At 40.9% G+C, this 13,581-nt stretch overlaps 1 protein-coding gene across 2 annotated transcripts; it reads left to right on the top strand.

The window, feature by feature from the left end:
* Positions 1 to 412: 412 nt before the first annotated feature.
* Positions 413 to 10,599, top strand: OGFRL1 (opioid growth factor receptor like 1). 2 transcript variants are annotated; one of them, XM_050972877.1, is made up of 7 exons: positions 413 to 822; positions 2,220 to 2,306; positions 2,845 to 2,923; positions 5,957 to 6,035; positions 6,126 to 6,192; positions 6,335 to 6,480; positions 8,444 to 10,599. In XM_050972877.1, the coding sequence occupies exons 1-7, from the start codon at positions 568 to 570 to the stop codon at positions 9,201 to 9,203; spliced, it is 1,473 nt and encodes a 490-aa protein (XP_050828834.1). In that variant the 5' UTR covers positions 413 to 567; the 3' UTR covers positions 9,204 to 10,599. The 2 variants fall into 2 exon arrangements, with proteins under 2 accessions (XP_050828834.1, XP_050828833.1); XM_050972876.1 differs by having other exon boundaries at positions 414 to 822; positions 2,842 to 2,923.
* The last annotated feature ends 2,982 nt before the right edge of the window (positions 10,600 to 13,581 follow it).

Here is a 13,581-nt window from a genome sequence, read left to right on the forward strand (position 1 = left end):
AAAACTGGCTGGTTACCACAGCATTACCCTCTCCATTCCTGTCTTCTCTAGTACCTGTACACTCTTTGGGGTCAACAGTTCCCATGTCTAGGGGACAGCCGGAGCTTGCACACTGCAGGTGTCGCGACCACTTCTGTCACGCAAAGCATTTCGTCCCCACACCACTGCTCTGGGGCAGCCGCCATCCCCGCACTTCCCGATGAACACCCGCACCCACTTGCTTGTCTCAGAAGCCTTCACGGAAATGCCGGCGGGGCGCCGCTCCTCGGAGGGGACACTCCCCCTCGGGCACGGCCTGCCCGGTGCCGGGAAGGCGGCGGGCGGGCCCTGAGTGGCCCCGCCCGACCCCGCGGTGCCGGCGGCCGGGTGCTGCCCGGTGCCCGCCGCCAGGGCTGGGCGCGCGTTTCTTGTGGAAATCCCGGAGCCTCCAGCTCCGCCCCGCGCGTGTCCGTGGGCTGGGGCCGGGCGGGGGAGCAGCCCCGGCTGCCGCCGCCCCGCCCCGCCATGCCGCAGCCGTAGGCAGCCCGCGGCCGCTCGCAGCCCTCGGCCTCCGCGGCCTCCGGGCCGATGGGCAGCCTGCTGAGCGGGGTCAGCTTCAAGGAGCCCACCACGGTGGAGGACTGCGACTCCACCTGGGAGACCGACTCGGAGCCCGAGGCGGCGGAGCCGCGACGGCAGGAGGGGGTGTGCTCCGCCGCGGGAGGCGGGGAAGAGCCGCCCGAGCCGCCCGCCGCCGACTGCCGGCCCGGGGAGCCGCCGCCGGCCCCGCCAGCGCAGGAGGACGCGGAGCGGGCAGAGGCGGACGCCGCCAGCCCCGAGCAGGTACCGGCGGCGCCGGAGGCGGCCCCGCCTCGCCCTGCCCTGCCCGCGGGCCCGGCGGCCGAGCGGGGACGGGCGTACCCGAGCCGAGCCGAGCCGAGCCGAGCCGCGGTCCGGGCAGCCCCGCTGCCGCTGCTCTGCGGCACTCGCGGGCCCGGGCTGCTGCCGGCGGCACCTGCCAGCGCCCGGAGCGGCTGGGGGTAACCCAGCACTGCATCTCCGCGAAGGACGAGCCCGTTTTTATCTCTCTCCACCCCTCCCCTGTCATTATTGGGAGAAAATCGAGGCCTTGGTGTCGTTGACATTCCCGCTGCTGCTGTTTCTAGGGAAGGCTATGTTTTAAATTAAATGGAGCATTTAACGTGGCCTCTTCATTAAACAGGATAAAAATCTGAATATTTGATCTTGTGTGGCAATAGAATTGTGAGTTCTCGGTAGGTGTGACGAATTTTCAGAGCGAGTTTCTCTTCTTTACGGAGCTTTGTAAATGCTGAGCTTAAATAAGTAAAGTGTCCTTTTCACAATACTTTTATTTGAGTTAGAATACCATGTAGGGTGGAGCAGCTGGGTCTTTTTTTAGGTTGCTAGATATATCTTGTTTTGGTTCGTAGACCAAACAAAATTAAGTAAGCCTAAGTGTCTTTCCCTTTTCTGCTTGTTACATGGTGATACTAGTGCCGGATAACCAAGTGTCAAGGGGTGTGACTTGTTCAAGCAAGTGTGTTTTTGCCTGCAGTGTGGTCAAAGCTGGTCTTGTGAAAGTAGGAAGGAACATAGTTGCTTGTTTGACATTAGTGTACAGTTGATAAGCCATAGGATGGGCAATCAGAATTGCAGATGCCCAGTGCAGTCCCAGAGAACTTCCTCTTTTAAGCTTGACTTTAACCTATTATATGTGTATTGAAAGAAGAAAAATGAAATATTTTTATTAACTATTTTCCACAGGGTGCAATAGTAGCAATTAAGTCTATGTATGTGACACTTTTTTTTTTTTTTTAAATTTCCTCCTCAAAATTGGTGGTGTCTCTGTGTCTCTGTGTTTTCGAGTTCAGTTACTTATTTCATCTTGTATTTGTAATCTTGCCAGATTACTTTGAAGTTTTGCATTTGGAAATGCCAGTCAGACTGTTGATTTAGCTCAGATTCAGCGTCATTGGAAGGGCAATTCGTAGTCTTGCTTTTGTATTTTAGATTAATTTTTTTAACTTAGGTTTAAAGTGTGTCGTGTAAGAATTGAGCATGGAAATTTTCAGTGTTTGACCAAACAGTAGACAAATATGTGTGCTTACATTTGTTTACATTGCTGAAATCCATAATGAAAAGTAGTTATTTTAATACTATACAAGTATGCTATTTAGGGGGTTTGTGTATGATGATTATCTGCTTTCTCACTGTTTCAGAATGGTGATGGAACTGAGCTGACAGCCAAGCCAAAGAGAAGCTTCTACGCAGCCAGAGATTTATACAAGTACCGACACCAGTATCCAGTAAGAACATTTTATGGTTTAAAATTGCCTTTTCAGTAAAATAACATTCTTAAACCTTTGTGTTGAACAATAAGTACAAGAAATGAGAACCAAAAAGCTGATACACAAACCTAAAAGCTGAGGCACAACATATGTGAGTGGGAGAGAAATAATGTCTTTTCATCCCGGGCAAACATGCAAGCACGTGATATGTGTAAGCCTGGGAGCTGTGGTAGGAGCCCAGGAAAAGGCTTGTGCTTTGGATATCAAAGATGATGGATCATAGAGTTTGCCTTACTGATTTTTTGTCTCTCAAGTTCCCTGAGACTGAAGGGAGGGTGCTGCTGTGCTTGCTGCTGCCTCAGTAGGAGAAGGTACCAGCCAGAAAGAATTTTCAGATCCTTAAAATGAGTCTTTAAGTGCATGAGTAGAACTTTGTGGTTCCTAAAATTCTGAAATTTTTTGTCCTTAAATTATTCAAAGAGCCCAATATCACTTTCTGGATAGTCTTGGTAGGTTTTTGTAGGCTGATAATGTCCTCTTTCCTTTCTTTTAGCAGAACTTTAAAGATCTTCGGTATCAAAATGACTTGTGCAATCTCCGGTTTTACAAAAATAAAATCCCATTTAAACCTGATGGTGAGTAATCTGCCACAATAACGGTGATACCAAAAGAAAGCTCACTAATAATAGTAGCAAATGGAAACAGTGGTGATAACTGAGGCAAATTAAGGGTGTATAGTAATATATTGTAGAACCTGAACCTCCCATGTTGGAGTAGCACATTGATAACACAAGAGCAGTGCTTAAAACAGAGTTAGCTTTCACTCTAGGAAGGTGGTGCTTTTCTTAGACATTACCAGCATGAAGTAGTACAAGACATTGTTAGTATCACTGTTTGTGGCTGTACCTTTTATTAAACAATGATAAAGTTCTTCCACTACATTGCACAAACTTGGTGTTTGAATAGGAGTGGCAGCGATCTGTGGGTGATATCCCTAGAATTGTGTAAGGGGAAAAAAATGTGCTTTAATCTTGTGTGAGATTATTGTAATACCAATAATAAAGCCATTTCTCAGTGTCCCTAGTGGTTCTGGTTGTGGAGCAGGAACCTCATATGCAGCACTCTGCACAAACACAGGAGAAGCTGAAAGATGACAAGCCCTACTCTAGAGAGTTTGCAGTAGACATATGAGAGACAACAGGATAGCAGACAGATGGGGAAGCAGGAGGAGGCAATAAAGCAGTCTTGGTTAGGGTGATAGACAGGAGTCTCAGCACATGAGAGCTTAGCCATTAGCAAAAAAGACAAACTGAAGGCCAAAAATAAGATTTTCTGAATTTTAAAAGACCAGTGACAAGGTTACTTTGAAGATATTTGCCAAAGGATCCTCTCAGCATGAGAGCAGCTTGGTAGGAAATAGTGAAGTGCACGTTGGAGTGCAGGAGTGAGATGTGTAGGCTGCCTCTGAGGCAGGATCCTGTTGGAAGCAGGATCAGTCTCATAGCAACAAATGGGTTCTGATAAGGTAGTGAGGGACAGGTCACAAAGGCTTTGGAAGTGAAGGTGTATTGTTTTTGTTTGATGTTACAGAGCAGGGTTTCACAATGGAAGAATGTGAAGCAAAAAAAACGGGTCAGTATAAAAAAGTAACAGTCTAGAAAGATGATCTTCCCAGCATTCAGGGTAGCTGCATTCAGCAATGTTCAGAGTAGGTGTAAGCATGACAAGAGAGCACTTTTCAAGGTCAGGAAAAAAATGTTGAGATGCAAAGTGTGAGAGTTCAGATAGAAGCTGGTTGGAAAGGAATGTTACACAGAAAGTTGTAAAAATGTACACAGAGGAAAGTTGAAGATGAGAACTGTTTATAGACAAGATAGCAGTAATACCCTTAGCAAGTGAGAAGATAACTCAGGTTGTGAAAGAAAGATAAGACTTTTGCTTTAACTGACTTGTGCTTTATCTAGATACCCATAGGCAGATGCTTTTAGTCAGTTTTAGCTTGACTACAAGAAGAAGTGGGTCTGGGAATTGCCAGTAAAAAAGTAGCAGATTTGGGAGACATTACACAGAGAACAGATATAGAAAGAAAGCTAAGGGCAGTGAGGTCTGTGTGAACCTGGGGACCATATGGTTCTGGAACTAAAAGACAGAAAAGGTTGTGGGGAAGAACTCCTTTGAAAGTCCAAAATGAAGGAGGGTTCAAGAGGATTAGCTATAAAAAGAGAGAGTCATGAAAGCTGTAGGAGGGCTTCCCTCCCAAATTTTGTAAAGAATAATTTTTCTCTTAGAATTCTAGGAGAAAACCACAGTTAGTAATGTCAAAGGTAGCTGCTAAGTCATGGAGGATGACATGTTGTTGGCTGTGAATTCTATCTGTGCAGAAGTTTGTATTGAGAATGGAAAAGAGTAACCACCACCTTGACCCAAGTCTGTGGATCTGTGAGAGTTTTTGGAGGGAGTCTTAGCTACCAGGTTAAGGACTGAAATACTGGAGAATGTTGTTTAAAAAAACCCAAAACATTTCTATTGCAATACTAGATCTGAAGTTTAGTCCCATGACCTAGAGATTTAGCTTGTGGTTCTGGATCAGAGCTGGCCTGTTTGCCTCTCTGCCCTGGGTCTGAGCAGCAGGTTTTCCAATACTTGAAATATAGGTTGGATACAATCCAGTGATGGTTAAGGTTCTTTCCAAGGTCTTTTTCCAGCTTTTCCTACACTAAAAAACCCATGTACTTACCAGCTCCTTAGACTAGCTGCTTTCTTCACTTCTCAAATAAAAGTATCAAATGTGCCCTCCTCCTTTGCCATTGAGACCCAAATGGAAATTTTCACTGGGTGAAGAGGCATCCTAAACTTACCTTATAGTAGGAGACTATATACATGGGGCTTTGGGATTTTTAGGCTGCTCCTATGCTATTTGGCTTTGGGAGATGCTGTGCAGCAGTACTGAAACTGTTGGTTTCAGAATAGAAACAGACAAACCCAGTGCTCATTCATGGAAAGATATTGTACAGCTTTGGGAACAAGGCCCATCCTTTTATGTACTTTGTATATCTGTGTAGTACCTGGAAAAATGCCCTGGCCCATGACTGAATTTCATGAGCACACTCTCAGTGTTATGCTTGGCCACTATTAATTGAGAAAGATTTCCCAATCATAATGGTATTCACAGCTGTAGAGATCCCTGGTATGGGAGATTTCCTAAAGAGTTGAGGCTTTGTTCTATGAAGATTAGATAGATAGATGGATAGCTGCAGAGTTTTATCCTGTAAAATCAATGACAGGTGATTCACAGTGCAGTGTTTTATGGGAGCAGTTTGTTAACTCCCAGTCAGTGTGATAAAGGGATCTATGGCATGAGAATTCTTGGATATATTTTACAGAGGTTGCTGTCACGTACCTTCACTTTTTGATAACCCAGTATAAGTCAGTTGGTTTTGTTTATATTGGTATTTTGTAAGTACCTTGTTTTTTAATTAGGTTTTAGTAACTAAATTAGTTTTGCATTAAAATTAATTTATTTATGGCTGCAGTAGACCTTATTTCACATAGTATATGAAAGACAATTAAAGTATGTGTTCTGTCATTATTTTAACATGCAGGTACTTCATGTAACTGAGTGCTGGTTTTGATGGCTACCTAACAGTTTTTCAAATTGTTTTTTGCAGGGGTTTATATTGAAGAAGTCCTAAATAAATGGAAAGGAGACTATGAAAAACTGGAACATAACCACACTTACATACAGTGGTTGGTCAATTATTACCTATTTCTGTTTCAAAGCATTAATTTGATTAAGTGTTCTTATACTGAGCCATAATGCACTTCTTCTTTTAACAGGCTTTTTCCTCTAAGGGAACAAGGTCTGAACTTCTATGCTAAAGAATTGACTACATATGAAATTGAGGTAATGCAAATTGAGTTCCATACAAACCATCCCTGTAATTTTAATACATAACTGCTTTTTGTTCTGTAGAGTTGTCTTATACGATGCAGGAGTACTTGCTTTAGTGCCACTAAGAATTTTGGACATATTCTTTGTCCATTAGGAATTCAAGAAAACAAAAGAAGCAATTAGAAGATTCCTTTTGGCTTACAAAATGATGTTGGAGTTTTTTGGAATAAAACTAATTGATAAAACTGGAAATGTAGCACGAGCTGCTAACTGGCAAGAAAGATTTCAGCATTTGAATGAGTAAGTAATGACATGCACTTCACTTGCTAGAATTGCTACAGAATCTCTTTATCCTTTTGTTTTCTAGAGAAAGCAAAGATTTTTTTTTTCCAAAGACTGCCAGGAAAAAAAAAAGGAAAAATAAATAGTTGATGCCAGGTTTGTGCTTCTTTTTGTATGTTCCTCCTTCCCCTTTTTTTGCTTGTTCTTCTCACCCATTGCCAGTAGGATTGACATCATTGAATTCCTTGAAAATACAACTTTAGACGGTGCTGAAGAAGATCCCAGCTCCAAACTAATATGTCATGGTACTGAATTTGTTTTCACCCAATCCCAGAGTGCTGCTTCTCACTTAGGGAAAAAAAAAAAGGCTTATCTTTGTATTTACATTTCTTTTTGAGAAAGGCTAAATTCTCCACACCTGTATGAAAGTTAAGTAACAAGATTTCCCTCTCTCCTCAAAACATGAAATACTTTTTATTTAAATATTTTTAATTGAAATACTGATCTGGAAAGGTTTAAACATGTTGTGTCAAGCCTTGGCCCAGTGTTCAGCAAATTAAATCAGTTGCTTTACATTGGTATTGTGTGGATCCTAAGTTTGCACTGAATTTTGTCTCATACAGATTAATTGTACCAAAACCTCATTTCAGATCTTTTGCTCACCTTCCTAATATCTCTGACCTTAGAGCTGCAGGATGTTTTGTTGCAGCATTTTGTTCTTCTGCCATGATAAAAACTTGTATGTACAATTGCTGATGGATTCCAGATGCATAGTGGGAATAATTTGTTAATAATTTTACATAAACATTATATGAGCCAATATGGGTGTGGGCTCAGACTCAGGTCACAGATAAAACAGGTTTTAAGGAAGCCCAAATGTTACTGCATGCTCTCACTCCTGTTCTTTCCGGTGAGTAGCTTCAGTTTTAAGTCAGGATTTGGGACTCTCTTTACCTAATTTTACCAATCTAAAATTCAACCATAAAAGTTCTACTGCATACTAAGGTGAGCTTCACAAGGGAAAGACCTTTTCACAAGCACTTGCAGAAGACAATTAGTTTATTTTCTCTTTGATATTTCCTACAGCAGTGGGACTTACTCTCCAGAGGTGCCTGTTTTTCCTCCAGCACTGACTGTATCAGTAGGTGCTAGTCTAGACTGGAGACCCAGCTTTTAAATAATTTGAGTGAAGTGCAATGAGCCCTGTTCCATAGCTGTACTATAAATACACTATGAACCCTTTCGTTTACAAAGGGACTGGGTTTTCTCCCCAGAAGGAAAACAGCATAGAATCATTAAGGGTGGGAAAAAACCTCTGAGATCATTGAGTCCAATATCTGACCAAACAACACCATATCAACTAAACCATAGCACTAAGTGCCACATCTACTCATCTTTTGAACACTTCCAGGGATGGTGATTCCACCACTTCCCTAGGCAGCCTGTTACAATGCTTAACCATTCTTTCAGGGAAGAAATTTTCCAGCCTGAACCTCAACTGGGTGCAACCTTAGGCTATTTCCCCTTGTCCTGTCACTTGTTGCCTTGGACAAGAAACCGACCCCCCCCTTGCCACAGCCTCCTGTCAGGCAGTTGTAAAGAGCAATAAGGTCTCCCCTGAGCTTTTGTTGCTCCAGAATAAAGAACCCCATTACATTTAGCTGCTCCTTGTAGGGTTCCAGACCCTTCACCAGCTTTGTTGCCCTTCTCATACAGCAGAAGGAATCAAAATCAGTATGTTTGATTTTATTTGCTCTCAGCTCTCTCCCCCAGTGCTTTTTACAAACACTATTTTTCACTCACAACATCCTAGCAGAGGAGGTGCTAGTAAGCTTCAGCAGCTTTGAGAAAACATAGGAAGTTTGAAGTACATATCTGAAGTGATAAAAAGGACTGAGGAATTGCAGTTCCAGTTCTGTGTTTGTAAAGTGGGGTTTTTTTCGGATTCAATAGAATTTTTTTTTACCCATTTCTTTCAAAGGTCTCAACATAACTACTTGAGAATCACTCGAATTCTGAAAAGCCTTGGTGAACTTGGATATGAGAGTTTCAAATCTCCCCTGGTAAAATTTATTCTGCATGAAGCTCTTGTGGAAGATACCATTCCCAACATTAAGCAAAGTGCTCTAGAATATTTTGTGTATACTATTAGAGACAGAAGAGAAAGGAGGAAACTGCTGAGATTTGCCCAGCAACATTATACGCCCTCAGAGCATTTTATCTGGGGACCCCCAAGAAAACAGAAGTCAGAGGGAAGCAAAGCAAATAAAAAGCCAGCATCTCCAGTTTCTATTCCCAATAGTCATATTTCTAAGCATAAGAAACCAAAAGAGCCTAAGAATACATCAGCAAGTGGAAGCTCAGCTGGTAAAATAAATGAAGAAAGAAAGGTAGAATTCACAAAAAATGGGGAAGAAAATGATCAGGATGAACAAGAAGTGAACTGTGATGCTGTTAGGCAGAACAGTAGTGAAAAGAACAATGACACTGATACCAGTCAACTTTCAAAATCAGAAGAAATTCATGATAATTCAGACAGAAAGGAGGATGCTTCTTATTCCAAAAAAGATGATGAAAATCTGAACAATGACTGTGGAAATCACCCAGATGTTATAGAGGAAGATTTGTGTAACACTGAGAATTCTTCAAATGACCCATCAGCAGATCTGCAAGATGACCTTGATAAGGATACACTTTCAGGGGGGACCACCACAAAAACTAAGGATGAGCTCAAACCATGAGTCACCAAGATTTAAAAAAATCTTTGTTTCACTTTGAATGAAGCAAAATTATTCATTGCTTGTTAATTTTGGTTGAAATTTCCGTCTAATGTTAGTTTACAAGACTATGCTTGTTGCAAATGCATCAGATTTGGCTTCTGTTAGGTTAATGAATATTGGTTTTTCCAATCTCAGTTTATCAGCAGTCAGCCAGGTGTGTCTCTTTAAAACAATTGTGCATATTGAAAGCTAAGAAATTCATTATCTTTTCCTGACAGATTGCACAGAAAAGCTTATCTACTTTTTAAAATTCATCCAGTATTGGAAAAAAAATAAAGTGGAACAACTAAAAAGCCTTGGAACATCAAAATTTTCAGTTTCCTTTAAGCTTGCTTTAAGTTTTGTTTTCCATTTAGGAAATTACTAGAAATTGTTTCAAAACCACCTTTTTTTACCCTAGTGGTTATTTTTTTAGGAACCATGGTTGTGATTAATAGCAGTATTTGCGCAGTATCTTTTAGTTAGATTAGCATCTTTGTTGGAGGCACTTAACAATGGATAGCGTATATCATGTCCTGTACAGCTGGGAATCACTGTACATTGAATAAAAGTTTTAACTTAAAGAAACTGTATCCACAGGTTTTGGATACAAGGGAAGCTGCACTTTAGACTTCTTTTAGTTCCTGTTAAATTCTCCCTCCTCTTGACTCATTTGTTACAACTAATCTGGGGAAAAGCATCTCTTTGGTCTCTCAAATTTGGTCTCAGTTTGAAAGCTCGATTACTCAGCTGTAGTAGGATGACTCCCCCAGCTAGGTTCAGCACCTGGAAAGCCTCTGGACAGCTGAAAAGCAGTGTCTTTACCACAGAGCACTGCCTTATCAGCAAAGCCATCAGAGAAAAGATCACTAGGCATGGCAAGTTGGGTCTTAGGTGAACTTTGATGATCCTGGTGAGTTTTGGGTAGAACCTGCACACTGCAGTCACCTGTTGCTGGTCTCAGAGTCAAAGGCAGTCCTGATACTTCTTTCCAGGTGTCTGTTTCCTCTCTTTGCTCTCTGTCATAAGTCTCTCACTGTTTATGTTACTTTGATAAGCAACGTAAACTTAAAGGCAGGTCAGTCTGCTGGGCTGGATCCCAACAAGTAGGAATTTCCCTATTAAGATCTTTCCCAGCTTCTACCAAAGAAGTGTCTGCTCTCCCTGAGTAGCTTCTTCTGATTTTCTGCTGCTCAAGTCAAATGGTAGTACCCAGCAAGTTAGTTGTGCAGAATATGAATTAAAAAATAATGCAGGTACAAGTCACACTTCCTACAGGTCTAAAATACTCTAAAACTTCTGTATGCATTTTCTGTTTAAAATGTACATATTATCCACTGCCTTTAATGTATTGCTGATTAAATGTTACGAGGCAAGAGCCTGACTATAGTTTGAGTGTCAAAATGCTACAGGACTTTATTCAAGTCTTATAACTCTAAATGATGTTTTCAGGGGTTTCAGAGCATAGACAAAATGTCTTGTATTCTGTTTTGCTAATGTTTTGCATCATGGCAATGCATCATCCATTTTTTTCTCCAGGTAGTGCTGGTTCTTGGGATCAAATAGAGCGGCAGTTAGGGATGTTGGTACCTATGGAAAAAGATTAGACTCTTTCCATCCTAAAGAAGCAGAGAAGATGTATTTCTCCTTCTGTGCTGACTTGTGAGGAAAGGAATTTATACACAGGGATGGTTTTTTAGGGTAATTCAGATCATTCAAGTAGGTATTAAGTCTGTCTGAGCAGAAATGCCCCAAAGAATTCCAGTTACCACCTTTTTAAGGCCAGAAGGATCCTGAGAAGCCTTTCACAATTCCCTGGACATGAACTGGGATCCCCTTGTTCGTGTTTACCTTTGACCTTCGGAACAGAAAGGAAGTGCTGTGATAAAACTGGTCTTACTGGTGTAGTTAAGGACTCTGCCCCTGCACGTATGCAAAGGGAGGACACTTCATTTTCTGCCTATGACTTCTTCAGTCTTGAGTGCCTAACTGTGCAGGCTTCATAGAGTTGCTCTTACATAGTTATTTTTTGAGTATCATAGGGAAAATTGATACTTTTTGTATAAGGAACAAAACTATAGCTTAAGAAGCTATACAGAGCCTTCAATTTATGAACTTTGGTATTAGTGTTAAACACTTTACAGAAAATGCTGAGTATTGACATTAAATAAGGGATCACAGAGGTGTTATTATATTTATAGTGTAATTTTATTGAACATCAATGACCTCAGGAGATCTTTTGTCTATTGAATAAGAAAAAGAGAAATCTCGCCCTGATTTTAAACAAAGTTCTTTGGATGTGCATCCAGAAGATTACTCTGCAGTATTTTGTTATCATGACACATCTCTCATTTCAACATGCTTACTGGTTCAATGTTCATAATTAGGTATTTAAAATACTTTTAATCTGACAGAGCTGTCTGCATTAAGGGGCCAAGATGTCTGAAAAGATCATCAAGAACTTTGGTACTTACACTTGTATTAACTCTGCAAAGTTTTTCTTTCTTTTTTTTTTTTTTTTTTAATCTGCAACTCAATATATTTCAGTTTTCATAGGGGAGTAGTGGCATATCAGTCACCTACAAAGACCTATGAGGACTATGTAAGTGAGGGCTTTTTGTCAGCTGGGCTCCTGCACTCTCTAATCCTTGTTTTACAGCTTTATCAACAGAATTACTCCCCTGGGACACTTCAGCTTTAACTAACAAATTCTGCTCTATGTAAAATGTGACAGTTTATCATTCTTTTCATAGAGGAATTGTTTCTTCTGATTTTGCAAGTTCTTAGAAGAATGATTTATTGCAGGGCAATCATACAGCATAGCATCCCATTGAGATTTGTGAGGATCAAGTGGGTGCACTGTATGGATTTTTGTTATAGAATCATGGCCTTAGCAACCAGAAGCACCCCGTGCTTGAAGTTTCTAAGTATTGGTTTTCAGGTTTACAGTATATATACAGTATATGTGTGTGTTGAAATGATTGTATTCTCATAGATGCCAGTACATAGTTGGTTAACCATTACTTCAGTAACTGAGGGTATGCAAAGAAAGTCAAGTCATTTGCTTACTGTTAAATTTCTTTTTGTCTTGCTGTATGCTTAAGTATTCAGGGATTTCTGTGTACTTATTACAATAGTGTATTTTGGCCCAGTGTTAGACTAGAATCTGAGCTGTTCAAATGTTAATTGAACAGAACCTTCCATATGAAGGTTCTTCCCAAGAGAGTACATCAGAGTAGCCTCTGGTACTGTTAAGTGGGAGTAGTGTACATGCACATACCTGTGAATTTGATTTTAAGGATCTAATGGCAAGGGGATATGAATGTGCAACTTGGAACAATGTTACTGTACACACAAGGCAATCATACAAATCATACAAATCATGCAAAAATGCAGCACTTTAAGGTTAGTTACAGCTCTGTGCCCTGCTGTGCCAGACACAAGTGTGCCTCGGTACCTGATACTGTGTTGGTGTAGAGACTGAAGGCTTGGGTACATGAGGTGTGCAGCACAGACCATTCAGAGCAGAGGAGTGCTTACATGTGTCCACATACCTAGGAGTAGGTCTGAGGTCTTTGTGTTCCTGTTGCTCAAATAAAATCTTGAAGGATGCTAAAAATAAGTGCAATAATCCTTTGAGAGCTGTTCCCTGGTTGGGTCAGCTCCTCAGTTTCCTGCTCTAAGATTGCAGCACTCTAATGTATTAGGTATTTGTATAATCATTGTTAATATTTCATGTAACCTAGTGTAAGCCTCCCTGAACTGTTCCAGGATAATTCTAATAATCTGCAGTTGCATATATCTGTACTATAAACAGAAGGTTTACAGACCTTAAAAGCTTTGTACAATATTGATGGATGATCCACTGAGGTAAGACAAGTGACATTTACTGGATTTAAATGAAAAACAGCTCTTGTTTGTTTTTAAATAAAATTTATGTCTATCTGTTTAATTGAGAGGTTATTTTACCCCTTTCTTCTTTTGACTGTTGTGATGGTACTGATCACAATTTATAGTTACATATGTTTAGGTGAAAATGTAATTTTTTTACACCACACTTTTGCAGGAAACATCATATTGAATTTCCTTGAAAAAAGCTGTATTTATGAATAAGATGCAAGTATGTGAAGCAAGTTTTGCCATTAATAAAAGTGTGACAATATCATGCTGATGATGTATGTTGTCCTCAGAATTGCCAGTGGGGATCAGAACCAAAGATGTTTCTAGCCTTGTGTCCTGCCTCCAGTGCTGGCCACCAAAAGATGCTGTGAAACAAAGAAATTATACAGTGACCCCATTTTTCTGGAGGAATTGTTTTGGTTTTGAACTTGTAGCTTATTTCAGCCTCTTCAATCCCTTA

Source organism: Serinus canaria, chromosome 3 (genome assembly GCF_022539315.1).
Source record: "Serinus canaria isolate serCan28SL12 chromosome 3, serCan2020, whole genome shotgun sequence".
Lineage (NCBI taxonomy): Eukaryota > Metazoa > Chordata > Aves > Passeriformes > Fringillidae > Serinus > Serinus canaria.

Coding starts and splice junctions, on each gene's coding strand:
- OGFRL1 (XM_050972876.1), top strand. CDS start 568: ATGGGCAGCCTGCTGAGCGGGGTCAGCTTCAAGGAGCCCACCACGGTG. Junction 2,307..2,841: donor AGTACCGACACCAGTATCCA/GTAAGAACATTT, acceptor CCTTTCTTTTAG/CAGAACTTTAAAGATCTTCG. Junction 2,924..5,956: donor AATCCCATTTAAACCTGATG/GTGAGTAATCTG, acceptor TGTTTTTTGCAG/GGGTTTATATTGAAGAAGTC.